We start from the raw sequence: 16,883 nt of genomic DNA, 5'->3' as shown, positions 1-16,883 counted from the left end.
GGCCATCCTTTTCCAGGTGGCTGTACCGTCTTGCGTTCGCACCAGCAGCTTGTGAATCATTGGGTTCTCCGCCTGCAGCCAGCATTGGGCAGTGTCTTGTCTCGTGCCCATTTCCTAATTGAAATCTTCGGTTTTTATTGTTGGGTTTTCAGAGTTTTTTAAAAAATATATTCTAGATAGGGGATCTTTGCGTGGCTTTAAAGTATTTTCTCCTGGCCTGTAGCTTGTCTTTTCGTCATAACAGGACCTTTCCCAAAGCAAATGTTTCTAATTTTGAGGAAGTCCAGGGTATTAATTTGTCCTTTTTTTTGGTTTGGGCTTTTAGTGTCAAGTCAAAGAATCCTGCCTAGTTTTAGATCCCAAAGGTTTTCTGCATTTTTCTCTAAGTTTGTAGTTTACATCTTACAAGGGATCTGTGATGGTAGTTTTTTGTTTTTTGTTTTTGTTTTTAATCTGAAGCAAAGAAGGAAATCGAAGCCTTGGTTTTAAGAAAGAAACCAAGCTCCTGCAGGAAGCTACAGCACACAGGGCGAGGGGATGGTGTGGTTGTGGGTCCAGAGCAGGGGTCCTGGAGGCCGTCCCAGAACAGTGCCTGGAGGCCATTTGGACCTTATAGCAGGTCTTAACCATCTTTAGGGTAGATAAGAAAGACTATGTCAGAAGACCGGCTCCTTAATCCTACTGTACACATCCTTAACCCTCCCCAAGTGCAGTCAGATCTCTGTTGAAGGCTTGGGAAACTGTATGCTAAGAGATCCGGAATCATTTGACTAGGAGATCAGAAGTCTTCTAGGTGGGGCAGGAAGCGGGCCTGGCCCTGGTTTTTGGTTGTTTTTTGTTTTTTTTTTTTTAAGATTTTATTTGTTTATTTGACAGAGATCACAAGTAGGCAGAGAGGCAGGCAGAGAGAGAGGAGGAAGCAGGCTCCCCGCAGAGCAGAGAGCCCGACGTGGGGCTCGACCCCAGGACCCTGAGACCACGACCCAAGCCGAAGGCAGAGATTTAACCCACTGAGCCACCCAGGTGCCCCCCGGCCCTGTTTTTAAAGGCACACCAGTGGTGTCTCCCCCAGAGCCGGGAGAGGCTTGTCTTGGAGATTGCAGCCCAGCGTAGACATAGCCGCCTCTCCTCGAACCGCAGAGCCACCGGCTTGAGAAGCACTGGGAAGGTTTTTACCGCCGCAGAGGGAGGGTTCCTTCTGTGGCCCTTGTGAGGATTTCAGGGGCTCCCACAGACCCATCTCTGTCCTGGAAACCTCAGGCTGTATGATAAAGCTTCTCGGGCGTCTTTCGTTCAGAGAACAGCACGGCCTGGGGTCAGAGGAAAGCAGGGCTTGCACGCTGGTTGGGCGGGTGACCTCAGACCAGGACCTTACCTCTCAGAATCTGGACTGACAGGGGCTCTCTGGTGTTGTAGAGAGCAGTGGGTGAACAGGTGCCTGCTTCCTGGAGAATGTAGGGTTTTGGCTTGTCCTCCTTAACTGCCTGAGGAACTAAGTTACTCTCACCCCCTCAGGGGCCACTCCGGTGGAAACGGGCGGGCTGGCTGGGCCCTGCGGCCGCTGTGGGCTGCCCCGCTGCAGGCGGATAGTAAGGCCCCGTGTGCCTGCGGAGGGGCGGAGGCATGCGCAGTGGCCCACCGTGGGCAGGTGCCTGCGCCCTTCCCGAGTGTGCGGAGTCAGGTCCACCCCTGATTGAAGCACAGGTGTGGGATGTAGCCTGGGTGCGTGCTGGGAGGAGGTGGGTGACCCAGGGCACTGTCTGGAGCGGTCCCGTTCCCCAGGAATCCTGCCTCCTTCCCTTAAGATGCAGGTATCACATGCAGAGGAGGAGAGTGGGGTCAGGTCCTAGCTGTCCTGCTTCTGCTGCACTGACCTCCTGATGCCGCAGCATCCCGATCTGCAGAAGAGGGGGGGCAGCATCCATCCCTCAGGTGTTCCCCGGCTGGGCTACTGGAATGGTTTGAGACCCCCACTTCCTGCTGCTGTGGCCCCTGCTGCTCCTGCCCCCGTGGACCGAGGAGGATATGCGGTGTGCCTGCGGGTGAAGGCACCAGGAGAGTGGAGGCCCTGGTGGCCCGCAGGGTGTCTGAACTAGTTCTAGGCCGCTGCAGAGGCCCCAGGGCACCGTCCTAGCTCTAGCGAGGAAGGCTCTTTGACGTCTTCACCACTTGGAGCCGGCTGTGTGCCCTGAGACTGAAGATTCGGGAGTCCGTGAGGAGACCCCGGAACCCTGCACCATCCCTGCCTGGAGGAGAAGGTATGCCCAATGAATGGTGGTCCAGGGCCCCACCCTGCCAGCGTGCTTGGAGGAAAGGCCACCACCGCTTAGGCCGGCCCCTTGGTGCCGTTCACCCCAGGACACCCTCTGCCTCGGAGCTGTTGCGCAGTCCTGGCCTTTCTACACTGAAGCATCCAGTCCCAGAGTTCAGTGTCTGAGTTGCATTGACAGCTTTGTAAAATACCAATTTAGTTACATAATAAGCACATGAAAATCACGTGCAAAAGAGGAGAGCAAAAATTCCATCATCCACCTACTGCATCTAGGGCAAATGTACTGCAGGATTTCCTACCTTTTTTCTGCAGGCGTCTTTGGAAGAATGGCGGTCCTGGGAATCGGTCAGCAGGACTCCCTGCCTTTTGCTCTGGACTGGGGTGTGGACGGCATCCTGAGTGCAAAGTACTGCTCAGTGCCCAAGGCTGAAATGGGAGGGCAGCCACCAGAACGTTCACTTAGTTCGGGAATTGTAAGGTTCCACTTGCAGCTGTCCCCGGGTGTCTGAAAGAGGAGTGTTCTAGGAGACCTTTTGTAAGCCAGAGCGGTGTACAGCAAAGAAGCAATGACCAGTTTATTTGAGCACAAATCAATCTTGGGGTTTCTGTAGCTTAGCAAGAACAGGTGCTGCTGCAGGTAGGTCTTCCTTAAACACAAAAATGGGGGCGCCTAGGGGGCTCAGTGGGTTAAAGCACTGCCTTCGGCTCGGGTCCTGATCCCGGGGTCCTGGGATCGAGCCCCGCATCAGGCTCTCTGCTCGGCGGAGAGCCTGCTTCCCTTCCTCTCTCTCTGCCTGCCTCTCTGCCTACTTGTGATCTCTGTCTGTCAAATAAATAAATAAAATCTTAAAAAAAAAAAACAAAACACAAAACGGCGTAACCCAGACTTCGGGATGGAACCCACGTTCAAGTCTGGGTGGTGAGGTCTCCCAGGGGCACAAACCACTGTGGCTGGTGACGAAGCCTACTGGGGTCGTAGTTCGCAGGCGAGCTCCCCCCGCTGCTGACCAGCACGTACTGCGGAGAAGGGGGTGCTCGCTGTGTGCAGTGCTGTAGCTGTGCCCTGTCACATGGCAGGGCGAGGGGGACGCAGGCACCTTGCCCTCCTGGTGTCGAGACGACAGTTTGAGGGAAACTGCCCATTGTGGCTTCTTCACACCCTCTCAGAGGAGCTGAGTAGATGCCCTTTGTTGAAGGTTTCTGGGCCTGGGGGCTGGTCTGGGTCCTCCCCACTGCCTTCTCTCCACCTTGCCCACCTTGCTTTGCCAGCCCCTCGACTCTGGGAGGACCTGTGCCACTAGATGTGTTGATGGATGTAGAGGAAGATAAAGCCAAGAGAGAGAATGGAGCAGCCATGCTGGCCTGAACCAGTAAAGAGACAATTTCACCTTTCTTGACCTGGGGATGAGAGAGTGGTGGCGGGGGGCTGTGTAGGTGGGAATTTCGAGTAGAGGGGCTCATTGTTCTCAGCTTTCCGTATCTTGGCTCAGCTTGGTGCCACTGTGTGCTGCTCAGATGCCAGAACAGGTTACCTCCCATGCTCATCGGACCGACTCTCCATGCCTTGACCATCCCCTGGAGTCCCCACCCGTGTTAAAACCATACAGCCTTTCTCCCTGGGGGGTGCAGTCCAGCTGTGGCTTGGAGGTCTTCCTGAGGTCACTGGTGTCCTGTAGGAGCTCCCCGAGTTGAATTCCTCCTCACCCTTTCCCCCTGTGGCCGACGGACAACGGGGAACTTGGGTAGGGAACTTGGGTAGCTCCTCACTGCTGCCAGGTGCGGGAAGGACAGACTGTTGGTTGCTGAACGCTAACCTAGCTAATTGGTGAATGTCTGCTTTTGGTCTTAAATTGGAGAAAATGCACGGTTAATGTAAAAGTCCATTTCATTCAGCATTTTCAATATGACAGCTTTTCTGCCTAATGAATTCCAGGCTAAACCTTTAATTTTATTTAAAGATTTTATTTATTTGACAGAGAGAGGCACAGCAAGAGAAGGAACACAAGCAGAGGGAGTGTGAGAGGGAGAAGCAGGCTCCCTGCAGAGTAGGGAACCTGATTTGGGGCTCGATCCTAGGACCCTGGGATCATGACCTGAGCCCAAGGCAGACACTTAATGACTGAGCCACCCAGAAGCCCCTAGACCTTCAGTTGCTTTACAAAAAAATTTTTAATTGGATGTTTGGTCTTGCCTCAGTATTTTTTTTTTCTGAATAATGTTCCTTTGTCCAGGTTAGTGGTAATGAATGTGGGAGACTGAACTAAAGTTGTAATTCATTTGTTTACTCAACAAATATTTATCGAGCCCCATTTATGGTCCAAGCATGGTTTTGGGTGCAAAGGATATAGCAGTAAAGCAGATTGGCTCAAAATTCTAATTACATTCTAATGATGTAATGACCTCGGGACTACTTAATACCTTAGGAGGCTTTGTTTTGATCTGTTTGTAATTAATAGACTGTTTGAGCACTGTTAGGTTTACAGAAAAATTGGACGAGTACAGAGACTTCCTGTATACCGCCTCCTCCAGTTTCCACTATTAACATTTTATGCTAGTGCAGTACATTTGTTAGAATGGATGAGCCAATATTGATACATTATGAACTAACCCTGTAGTTTATGTTGGGGTTCCCTGTTGTGCATTCCTTGGGCTTCCGCAAATGTTCAGTGACCTGTATCCACCATTACAGAACCGTTAAGAATAGTTTCACTGCCCTAAAAATCCCCTGTGCTCCACCTGTTCAACTCTCTCTCCCCGTAACTCCCGGCAACTGCTGATCTTTCTTCTAGCCCCTTGTTTGGCCTTTTCCAAATATCCTGTATTGGAATCATAGAGTAGGTAGCCTTTTCTGATGAGCTTCTTTGACTCAGCCGTGTACGTCTCCTTAGGAGGTTTCCTTTTTGTTTGTTTGTACATCTTGGAATGGAATGCAGAGCCTGGTCGTTTGGATGGGGATTCTGACAATTTACAGTCCTTCATCAGCTGGGTCACTCCAGACATCGCCGAACAGTGGTGGCTGATGGGACCATGCGTAGCTTTCCCCATTCCCGATCTTAGGCTTCGGTTTGCTGTGTCTAAGGGTGGGGGAACCCCGTGGGCTCTGCTGCATCAAGCTGCCCGGGGCCACCCACTCCCAGGGGGATGGGACGTCATGTCTCTTTGTAAGGAGTTAATCAAAACCATTCGTCGAAGACCCCAAGGGAAGGGTGACCCTAAAGGAAGTGAAGGGGTCAGGAGGTTGGTTGACACAGCAGCCCCGTCCTGCCTTCGGAGGGGCTGACCCCGCCTGCTGGAGGCTGTTTATCCCGCCACTGGGCTGCTCTTGTTTTTTTATCCGATCTCCACCTGAATAAACAGATCGGGAACGTCATCTGCAGCCAGGCTGAGAATCTGCCAGAATTCCCCAGGGAACTGGATGATTCACCAGCAGCGGTGGGGAGGACGAGGAGGAGAGGAGAGAAAGAAACCTGCGTGTTCTGATTCTCATTTCCTGCCCAGCAAACAACCTCAGCTGGGCCGTTTCTGAGGCGTCACTGGTTTCTTAGAGCAAATTGTCAATTTGTGCAGTAGAACACATGGTTTTGGTTTTCATTCTTAAGAAGGTGAATGACTGTAAAGCAGGCTGCGGGGGGCGGGGGTGTTTTGGACTGTCACTCTGGGAGGCGGGACGTTTCTTCACAGTGGCCCAGGAGTGCTCTGCTGGACTCTGTTTTTGCAGCCTCCTTATCTTTGTATTTCAAGTTGCTCATGGTGTTGATCCTGGTACACACGGTACATTATTGCTAATTTGGGACTAGGAATTATTATTTTTTTTTATCCTTTCCCTTTTTGGTGCTCATTAGGCCCCCACTTAAAATAATTCTGTTGGACACCTGAACAAGATTAAGATTGAGCCTGACCATGCCCTGCGGCCCCAGGGTGTTCATGATGCTTTTCGTGGGGGGACAGGTGCAGGCAGAGGGACGGGGAAGGCTGGCGGTCTCTAGCAGTGTGGTTGAGTGAACCATTGGATCCAAAGGCTTTTTCAGATGCATTTCAATTCAGGGGAATTTGGTTTAAAAGAAAATGAGCGGTGATGGCTGAGGCTGAACAGATGTGTGCCCTGAGATTGTGCGTTAGTACCATGCCTGGACGTAGACGCCTGCCCCAGGTGCGTGCACATAGGCGCCCCACGACACACGCCCGAGATGTGTTCACAGCTGCGATTGTTGCAGTAACTCGAACTGGAGATGACGCAATGCCCATCAACAGTAGGATGAAAAATCAGTCGCGGGCCACTCCCTAGAAATACTACACGGCGATGAAAAAGAATTCACGCCAGCTCGTGCGACAGCACAGATGCGTCCCATGAGCAGAGTGCCGAGTGACCGTGGCCGCATACTGAAGCCAGCGCCCGTCTGGAGCGAGAACGTGTGTAGAAAGCACAAGAGTAGACAGGATTCGTCAGGGTGGTAGGGTGGCAGAATGGAGCCATTCCCTTTGGGAAGAAGAACCACCAGGAGAGGGACAGGAAGGAGGCGGCACGCGTCTAAATCACGATCTGAGCCGTTGGTAGGTATGTGGGTGAGCATACATGGTACCAAGGCACTGAGCTCTGCACTCAGAATGGTGCACTTCTCCGGAGGCCTGTGGTAGTGCCGTGAAAACCTTTGCAAATGAATACAGCAGCTGCCACCACTGAGCCATAGGGCCCCTTTGGCAGTGCTTTTTCAATAAAGGAAGAGTGATTATCTTCACCTTTATTCTTGGAATGATTAGCATCACTTGGCGCTTGCCATAGTTAACAGCCAACCCCCTCGGGTAGGCATCAGGGCCTCTCTGCCCTGCACGGAGTTTTACACTAAATCAGTAATAATGGGGTCACCTTCTGTGGGTTCCATGTATGGGCTGTACAATTACCCCGTAGCCCCAGGCAGCCCTGAAGGCTGTGTGCGCGTCTTCGTCCGTTCTGGTCCAACCTTGGAGCGCCCGCGGTGAGGCTGCAGGGGCTGGGGTGCAGAGCTGTAATACGGATTCTCGGGCAGCGTGGGATGGGCCGGGCGCGGGTGCTTCTGGCGCTGGGAGCCGGCAGGGTGTGAGCGGGAGGACACTCGCTGCCAGGATCACTGTGGGGAGTACAGGGCAGGAGCGGTGGGGGCAGGTAGAGGACTTTTTTCTCTCTCTCTCCATCTCAGAGTTAGATCACGTGACACAGTTTCTTAGAGGGTCAGACAGAACAAGGTCTGGAATTTGAATTTTGCTGGTTTTGTTAGACCTTTTGAAAGTTTGATGTTGAGATAACGTGGAAGACATGCTGTTACCAGTGAGAATCAACACTCTGGGAGTTGACAGTGTGGATTTCTGGGAGTCTCCTTAATCCTCTGGAAGAGCCGCAGGGCGTGCCTGCTTCGACGTAAGGACTGTGCATGGCCAGCTTCCGAGCATCTGCCTCACTGCAGGAGTGGGGAGGAGTGAGGATACACAGGATCTCCGGTCTCTGTAAGATCACCCCGCTTGCCTGTCTGTCTCCACCGGTTCTGGTCAGAGTCCCGGCTTGTCTTTTGAGGGACAGAATAATGATGAAGACTTACATCCCACTTCCCTGAAGCAGAAGAGAAGACATCTTCAGGGAAAGGGTCTGATGAGTGACGCTGACTCAGGCACTTGGAGGAACGATGGGCGGGTTCTCCGCTCTAGAGATGCCCTGAGCGTGGTTTTGCAGGTTGTTAAACCAGATGCGGAAGATGACTTACAGCCCCAAGACTGCATGAGAGCTAGAATTCGAATCTGGGTGACTCCCCCACCAACCCAGACTGGTTGCTATAGTGTAGACCAGGGCTCTGAACTGTGGGTCAGATGTGGCCCCCAGTTTGTTTTTGTAAATAAAGTTTTACTGGAACTCATTCACTTATGTATTGTCATATTTCACTCCATCATCAGAGTCGAGTACTTGTGACAATGCATGATGCACAAAGCCTAAATTACTTACTATCAGGCCTATTATCGAAGACGTTTGCTGACTCCTGGTGTAGACAGTAGGTGCATAATGTCAGGAACCAGCTGTAATCCATCTGACCCACCTTGACCCTGCTTCCTTTGATCTCTTTTCCCTTTCTTCCTGGCTGTTGTTCGTGACATGAGATCTTTTTTACCACCAACAGGAGTCCCTTGTAAATGAGGCTTTCACAGACCCATAGTGGAACAATCACTTACGATAAAAAGTTTTAAATGTTGGTTTCAAATGCCTCTGTCTGTGTTACTGTCCAATTTAACATCAGCTCTGAAAATGTAGCCAAGTGGAGAGAGCTTATCTTGCCTGCCCTCCGCCTTTGAAGACTGATTTTATTTTTGAAGCCTCTAACAGGTGTTGGTTTAATAGACTTGTGCTGTATTAAGTTCTCCTTGCCCCAGAGGGCAGGCTGGGGGGTAAACTGACACTGGATGGAGGCGAGTACCGTGATCTCTGCACCTTCCCCAATCCCCCAGCCACAGAACCATTCTGATTTGGTTCAGTGGCAGAGAGAGACTGTACATCCCTCTGCAGCTCTCCAGCCCCTAAGAATAAAGGTGGCAGTTCCAACTTCAAATACAGGTCCTTAAAAGACACGATCTCAAAGGAATTGTTTTTTTCATCCAGAATATCCATGAATGAGACCTTGAGCTTCCTCTGCCTTGTTGCTGAGATGGGCTGCACGAGGCCCTCTGCACATTGGCTGCTCATGCAGACCTCCAGGAAGCTGGGACAAAAGCAAGGCCTAGCCAAGGCAAGTTACGCAGATTGCTCTGAGGTGACCAGGAAACAGCCAGCCAGCATTCAGACCTAGCCAAGCTATGTTTAAGGTTTATGGATCGAATCCAGTACAGTGTCCTTAAAATTCTGCTGGGAAAGCCTCTCAGTTCATGCCAGATAGTCCTGCTCCCCTGAATTCACATTCTGGTTCCTCTTGCTTCTCAGCTGTGTGACCTTGGAAGAATCCCAGCAGGTTTCTGAGCCTCAGTGTCTTCAACTATAAAGTACAGAGAATAGTGGTCCGTGATCTCCCAGAGGCTTCATCTGGAGTTACTGGTCAGCTGTTGCTAGCAAGAACTTGAACAAGGATCTGGAACTTACCAGGATAAGCGTGGACCTTCTTGGGAGTGGGCCAGTTAGTTACATTGAAGGGGAGACCTGATGACCACCTCCACATTGCATGTGGCATTAAAAGCAGGGTCTTGAAAGTGGACCGACTAATGGAATCAGGGCAGCAAACACATTTTCACAGCTGTCTCCTCTTAAGGGTGTGGGAGGGCTTCCCGTGAATACTGGCTCTGGCCTCTAGCCTTTATGGGTGGGTGTGTGGAGCCGGTCTCTTGGATGGACCGACTTCCCCGGATGGGGTAGGGTAGAGTGTGGTGGGCTGGGGCCGGACGGGGTTGGGGCTTGCTGCAGGCGTGAGGAGGGGAATGTCGTGTGGCTGGTTGGGGGTCCAGCAGGTCTCTAGCTGCCGAGTCCTGCAGAAGCTTTCGTCTGGGTTTTGCTTTGAAGCGCAGCTGCCCACGACAGCCCGGTCTCCCCGTGGCTGGGTGTGATACTCTCCAGCTGGAGCACACTTACTTCCTGCACAAAAGGAAGGCTGAGAGCTCTGAGTCAACGCTTTGTTCCTGAGAGAGGAGTCAGGCCTGCCCGCTTGCCCCGAAATGTGGCAGAGGGATGGACAGGAACCAGTCATTCATTAATTTGGTTCATTTATTCTTTTGCCAGAGCATTTCCCACAAGCCAGATCCTGAGCCTGGCCCCGAGGGTATAAATATGACCCATAAAAACAACTGGTTTTATTGAGCAAGTGCTTAGTGTTGGGTTCCGTCACCCGTGGGGCAGAGGCACTTCCCACCTCACTATAGAGACGAGGCTCCTCTTGATGGTTCTACCTGCCCATTGCCTCACCAGGATTTGAGCTCTGGCAGGCCGGGCAGTGCTCCTGGCATGTTCTTCTGTGCTGTGACAAGTGTCAGCCCAGCAAGAGCTCCTCGCCTTGGGTGGAGTGGCCACGGTCCACAGAGATGTCTAACACAGTGTGGTTCCTGCAGTGTTGGGGCTGGGGGAGTTAGAGTCTGTGGGAGTACAGAACTGAGCGGTCAGTGTTTCAGAGCACGGGAGCTGAGGAGGGATTTAATCAGGGCTTCGGGCTAGAGTGTAGAGCAGGGAGATCCGTCCAGGGGGAAAGGCCAATATACCATTGGCAGCTGGGACCAGCAGCGTTGGAGCCCGTAGGAACCAGGGGAGTCACTATGGGTTCCATCCCCTGTGTTGTCTGGGCAGCTGGGCTGCCTCGGGGCCATTGATGGGCTTTCTTTTCCTCAGGTTCCTGGACTGAACGCCTCTGCTTGCATGATTTTCTTCTGCTTAAATGCTGGCAAGCCCCAAAACTGTTAGATCCAGAAATGTAACTGGTACTCATGTTTCGTGAATCACCAGCACATATTTACTGAGCACCCGTTCCGTGCTCCTCATGGTTCCGGGGTGGGAGACACGTTAGTGGGCGGAGCAGACTGGCATTTCCTCGGTCCCAAGCCACAGCCTGATGGGAGAGAAAGTGTTAGATTGGAAATAAGCATATTACTGGATATATGAGGTGATAATTAGAGCTTTTGAGAAAAATAAAGCAAGTGAAGAAGTGAAAAGTGTGCCTGTGTGTGTGTGAGTGTGAGAGAGAGAGAGAGACAGGGATGAGGAGCCTGTGGGTTCAGAGAACCTGGCCAGGTGTGTTCTGTTTCAGACCTGCTTTCTGTTCTTCTGGATATACAGCCAGAAGTGGCACAGCTGGGTTGTGTGATACTTAATTTTTTGAGGAACCCGCTGGACCATTTTCTTGAGCATGGCGCCAGGGTTCCCATTTCTCCACATCCACGTCCACACTTACTTGTGTTGTTTCAACAATAGCCATTGCATGAGTGTGAGGTTAGTCATGGTGAACATCTTATCATTGCTCACTGGCCATTTCTATGTCTTCTTTGCAGAAATGTCTGTTCCAGTCCTTTGCCCATTTTTTTAAATTGGGTTGTTTGGGTTTTTTTGTTGTTGTTGAGCTTTAGGAGTTCTTTATATATTCTAGATACTAATCCCTTCTCCGATAGGTGATTCACAAATGGCTCCCCCATTCCTTGGGATGTCTTAGCAGGATCTCTGTGTTGGGAGTGGACCGTGAGCAGACAAGGATGGAAGGTGTAGCCACTAGCCTGCTAACCCGGTCACCTTAGTATCTGCAGACTAGAATCTTGAGCATCACTGTTTAATGCAGGCCCCAGCTGTGCTCTCCAGATCCCATGGACCCCTCTCTTACTCTTCTCTTGTGTCTGTCCCCATGTTGCTGCCCCTGCTGTTCCGGACCATGGTGACATGGAGTCCCTACTTCCCAGGTTGGCTGGAGAGGCCTTGCCAGTGCACTCTGGCCTGTGTTTTCCCCATGTCCACCTCCTGCCTCTGGCACTGGTCCCCACAGACTGCTCAAGGCATGGAATTCAGTGCTTCTGGCACGATTCGTCCCCTGTGCTTCTGTTCTCCTCACTCCCATGCTTGGTTGTGTCTCTTGCCCGGGGCTGCCTCTTTGGCCAACGGGGGATGTCTATGCACATGGAAGAGCCCCGTGTCATCTCCGTGTCCTTCCTCCAGAGTGGGCCTGGGGCACTCTGGGGCCCAGAACACGTTGAGTCCATGAATAATAACAAGAGAGACCAAGAAAGGTAGAAAATGGAAGGCAGAGACAGAGGAGAGAGACGAGGCGCTGTGGGAGAAGTGTGTGTGGAGGGGGGCCTTGCAGCTGTCCTGTGGCCCCTTCCTGTGTGTCCGGGCCCGTTTAGCGTGACTTGGGGCCACCGGTGCTGCATGCCTGCTTTTCTCAGACCCTCTTTCCTGGCTCCCCAGTCCTGCATTCACAGTGCCTGCTTTTCTCAGACCCTCTTTCCTGGCTCCCCGGTCCTGCATTCACAGTTGCTGGATGAGGCTCAGTGCTGCTGCCTTTATTTCATGTTCTTTTCCCATACTTAACATGATAAAGGTTTTCTTTTCTTTTTTCCTCTTTCTTTTGGAGCCCCCAAACTGAAGAGACCATCTTTATTAAGAACATAATAAAGAACTAAAAGGAAGTCACTTGGGGGGGGGGCTGGTGAGGGGACGTGAAGGGAAAAGCGGCTTTTTTCATGCTGGGGAGACTTCCCCGTGTGCAGAGCTGTGCCCTTGTAAATGGATTTTTGGGTTCAGGGCCTGGGAGAGTTGTGAAAAAAACAAAGGAGTGGACAGGCTGCCCCAGAGCTTCTGGGAAAGAGAGCCTTGTTTATGCCTTTTGGAACTGATTTGGTCAAGTGTTTGTTTAAAAGAGATGCCACTTGGTAAGCGACGCCTGGCTTTCTTGTGCTGTGCTCAAGAATGCTTTGATTGGCGAGGGACCCTGACACTGTTGACTCAGAAACTGGCCCGTGTGAGCGCCCGGGACCCGAGGCCTAGCTCTGCCACCGGCAGATCCTGAAGTGTCTGAGTATTGGGATTAGGGCTGCTGCGGTTTGAATCTGCCCAACGGAGCCAAACCCACAGTGGGGGAGCCTCCAGCCCTGGCCAGCACTTGTTGTCTTTCTCCTGGTTAATAAACACCCGTCGGTCGGTTAGACTGGAGGCTTTCCAGAAAGAGGGCTACAGGTGTGACGAAGTCATAGTGGTAAAATGCCTTTCTCAGGCTGGGGTCAAGCACTCGGAACACTGGGGTTAAAGTCAGCTTTCATGCAGTTTTGGCTGGGCGGTCCACGTCCCCGAAGGGGTTGTGACCCCATCTTCCATACAAGGAGCCCAAGGAGCAGACTATCAAGGGGGTAGAGTCAGGAGGGTCTGAGGGTTCGACTCCAGGTAGAACAAGCACCAAGTCCATGTTCGCCCCTTAAGTTGTCAGAAGCGTGTCGTTTAAACAAAAAACCCTTGTGCCTGTCGTCACGACTGGCAACACATGAGGTGTGTCATGAGGCATTGAGTTGGATTAGACCCGAACTCTGCACCAGAGCCTGCAGTCCCGTATGTGATGGGGCTGGGCTCTGCTCTGAAGGTTCTAGATGGGAACCGCCCCTGGAGCTGGCAGATTTCACCAGGCACATTCTTCATGGGAAATGCGCTGGTGAGTCCTGAATTCTGGTCTCGGTGTTCCCCACATGACATTCATGACCTCTGTGTTCTCGTCCTTGGGGAGAGCAGCCTAGGCTTTGAACTTGGGCAGACAAACTAGTGGCTGCCAGAAAATTCAGTTCTCTCTAGCACCCAGCCAGCAGGTGATAACTTTGCGGAAAACAGAGGCATCATTTGAAGAACGCCATGACTTTGAGAATTTTCTGAATCTCCTGGAGAAGGAGGTGTCTGAAAGAAACGATGGGGGAAATGTTTCTTTGCAAAGAGGCGTGTTTGAGTCCCCTCCTTTGTGTGTTTCAGGCAGCACAATAAGATCCGTGGCGTGGAGGGAAGTCGGCTGCAGGCTTACCTCTCCTTGGAGGTTTTGGACTTGAGCTCCAACAACATCACGGAGATCGGGAGCACCTGCTTTCCTCATGGGCTGCCGCTCAAGGAACTGTAAGTGCCCTGCTCTGCCGTCGGCCCCCTGGGGGTGGACGCAGAGTGCGTGTTTCCCACCCCCCGCACCGTGCCTGCTGAGTCTCGGGGGCTGGGCGGGGGACCCCGGTCCGCTGTCTTCTGTGGGCTCATCTGCAGAGCGTCTCCTCGTGGAGCCGTGTTAGTCGGCTGGCACCGGTGGCAGCCGAGGCAGGGAGAGGCGAAGGAGTTTTCCAGACCCACCGCTTGGGAGAGTGGCGAGCCCCCAAGGACTGGTGCCATGCTCGTCCTCACTTCCTGGGCTGCTCCCAGGAGAGCCAGGAGAGGAGAAGGTTCAGAGGTGCTTAGCAAAGGGCCCTGCGGGGAGGCCTCCCTGCTGAGGCTGATTGTCGAGGCACCACCCTCCTGAAGCCTGGCGCGGGGGCTCTTCCAGGCATCACGTAGGCGCTCGTGCAGTTCCCAGGACCTCTTAGGTCTCTGTGGTCTGCATCCCCTTCACCCGTCCTCACAACCCTTCTCACGCCCAGCGGATGGGAGCAGGGAAGAAGCGCCGTTCACGCCTGTTGAGCTTACTGCTTCTTGGTAGGGAAATGTTGCTCTGGGGAAGAAACCAAAAACCCAGGCTCCAGAGGTGTGGCCGATGACATGTGAGCTTCACTGTGTCGTAACTGATCCTGAGTCATTTGGGGCCTCATTCATGAGTCTGGTTTAGGGGTTGTTTTGACCCCTCTGTTCAGGGAGGCCAAGGCTGGCACATGGCTTGTCCCAGACCCCAAGGAGGGGGAGTGATTTCTTTCTTAGGCTGCATCAAGGCTGCAGAATTGGAAACGGGAGGCGCCCTGGCCTTTGTGAGGCTGGGGGACAGTGCTGTGCCCCCACTTGGGGCCTTCAGAGGTGCCCACTTGCCACTTGGGCCTCGCTGGCTTGGGTCAGAGAAACCAGCAGCCACTGAACTGAATGGCACTGACCTTCTGCACGGAAGCAGGAGGGACTTGCTGTCTTGGCAGCTCCCGGCCAGTGTCTCTCCATGACACAGACTGTTCTCTACTGTGGAGTGTCAGGAGCGAAGAGTGCAGGCGCCCCTCACCCCCCACCGCTGGCACAGGGTCCCCGTGTGCCCGGCGCTGGGCCATGGCCTGAGGGAGAGGCGAAAAGTGCCTCATACCTTCCCGGCTGTCTGGAAGCTGATCCTCTCTGGTCTTTTTCCCTTTTGTTGCAGCCACGAAAAGCAGCCTTTGTCCAGGGAAGGCGGAAGGAAAGAGGTTGTAGTGGCAACTTCTGAGAGGAATAACATCTTGGTCTTCCCTTTTCTCTCTGTTTCTTCTTCTTTCTGTGCGTTGGTGAATGTGCGCACAGATGGCACCTGTGCGTTGCCGTGCGCTCTGAGGGGAGGTGCTGGGCACGTGCGCAGTCCCCTGCGTGGACACCCCGTTACAGAATCGCCTGTTGTCCAGCGGGACCCCTGCAGGTCTCCTCAACTAGTGTTTCTTTGATACACTGGAAATGATTGAAATGAATTGGCTTACACACATTTATAAGAGTATGTGTATTTATATATTTATATATAAATATGCATAAAGTTGTATAGTGAGAACCACCGTAAAATTCAAGGCTGATGGGGCCCCTGGGTGGCTCAGTCAGTTGAGCATCCGACTCCTGATTTCGGCTCAGGTCCTGATCTTGGGGTCATGGAACCGAGCCCTGAGTTGGACTCCCTGCCTAGCAAGGAGTCTGCTGGAAATTCTCTCCCTCTGCCCCTCTCCCCACTTAGGCATTCTATCTAAAATAAAGAAATAAGTCTTTGAATAAATAAAATTTAGGGCTGTTCCCCTACATTAATAAATCTGTTCTGATCTTGCCTGGAGGTTCACTTTCTGATTCTAGGGTTTTTCTCATCAGCTCGGAACCCTCACTCTTGGTTCGTGGGTACTGGGGGAATCCCGCAGGTAGCTCTGGAGACCGGCCCTGTGCACAGCCCGGCTGGACTGTGAGGGTGCTGGGACGGAGGTCAAGGACACTGACCCTTCCCCCACAATGGAAGGCAGCCCCAGTGACACGTCCATCGAGGCCCGAAGTGGCCAGATTTCCTGGCTCCCCCGTCCAAGGGTAAAGATGATAAGTGTGTCATCGGAAACCCGTCCCTCTGGGTGTGTGCTGGCTTTTGTCCCCAGCCCCACCAGTGTCTGTGACAGAATGAGGAAGGCCCCTACTGACCCCTGCGTTCTCTGTCCTGCGCCGCTCCAGCAACCTGGCAAGCAACCGGATTGGCACCCTGGAGTCGGGAGCGTTCGATGGCCTGTCACGGTCGCTGGTAATGCTTCGCCTGAGCAAAAACAGGATCACCCACCTTCCCATGAAAGCATTCAAGTTACCCAGGCTGACACAACTGTGAGTATCAGAACCCGCGCTTTCATTAAGGTGAGCCAGACCCGATGGAGGCCAGATGTCCCCACAGACCATGTTCCAAGTGCAGCCCCTTCCTCACCCCGCCTCTGTCAGGCTCTGCATAAACTATCCTTAATGGCCCTGTGGCGACACCTAATAAAAGCAAATTAGACGCTGGGTCTGGTGCCTGTGGGCTGCCTCAGGTTGTGGAGAAACCAAGATCCACTGAGGATATATATGCTTGTCCTCACTGGCACGTTCCAAAATGAAATGCAGAATCCTGCTGGTTGGCTGATCCTGGCTAATGCTTAGGCTCCGGGTTGGGGCATTTGTCTTAGGGGTTTCGTGTGTGTGTGTGTTAAAGTTCTCATAAAATCTGTACTGTGGATGTTATGGTGTCCACCAACAGTCTGAGAAGAAGCTAGTGTGGCCAGGGGTCAGGGTTGTGAGCAAGAGGTGGGCCATTGTCTTGCTGATAAATATTAAAAGGTAGTTGGTTTGGTTTTTTGTTAAGAAAGGATTTATTTGTGTTTTTTTTTTTAAGATTTTATTTATTTATTTGACAGAGATCACAAGGAGGCAGAGAGGCAGACAGAGAGAGAGGAGGAAGCAGGCTCCCTGCTGAGCAGAGAGCCTGATGTGGGGCTCGATCCCAGGACCCTGGGATCATGACCTGAGCCAAAGGCA

At 52.5% G+C, this 16,883-nt stretch overlaps 1 protein-coding gene across 1 annotated transcript in view; it reads left to right on the top strand.

The window, feature by feature from the left end:
* Window positions 1–16,883, top strand: part of LRIG1 (leucine rich repeats and immunoglobulin like domains 1) — a 111,521-nt gene that overhangs the window by 61,389 nt on the left and 33,249 nt on the right. Inside the window, exons 4-5 of the mRNA XM_045990031.1 lie at window positions 13,695–13,832; window positions 16,056–16,199. Coding sequence (XP_045845987.1) covers window positions 13,695–13,832; window positions 16,056–16,199 — 282 coding nt within the window. The remainder of the gene's footprint in view (window positions 1–13,694; window positions 13,833–16,055; window positions 16,200–16,883) is intronic.

The sequence above is a fragment of the Meles meles genome, chromosome 20 (genome assembly GCF_922984935.1).
Source record: "Meles meles chromosome 20, mMelMel3.1 paternal haplotype, whole genome shotgun sequence".
In the NCBI taxonomy this organism is placed as follows: Eukaryota; Metazoa; Chordata; class Mammalia; order Carnivora; family Mustelidae; genus Meles; species Meles meles.
The sequence above is the reverse complement of the archived record's forward strand: the minus strand, read 5'-3'. Positions and strand labels throughout refer to the sequence as shown.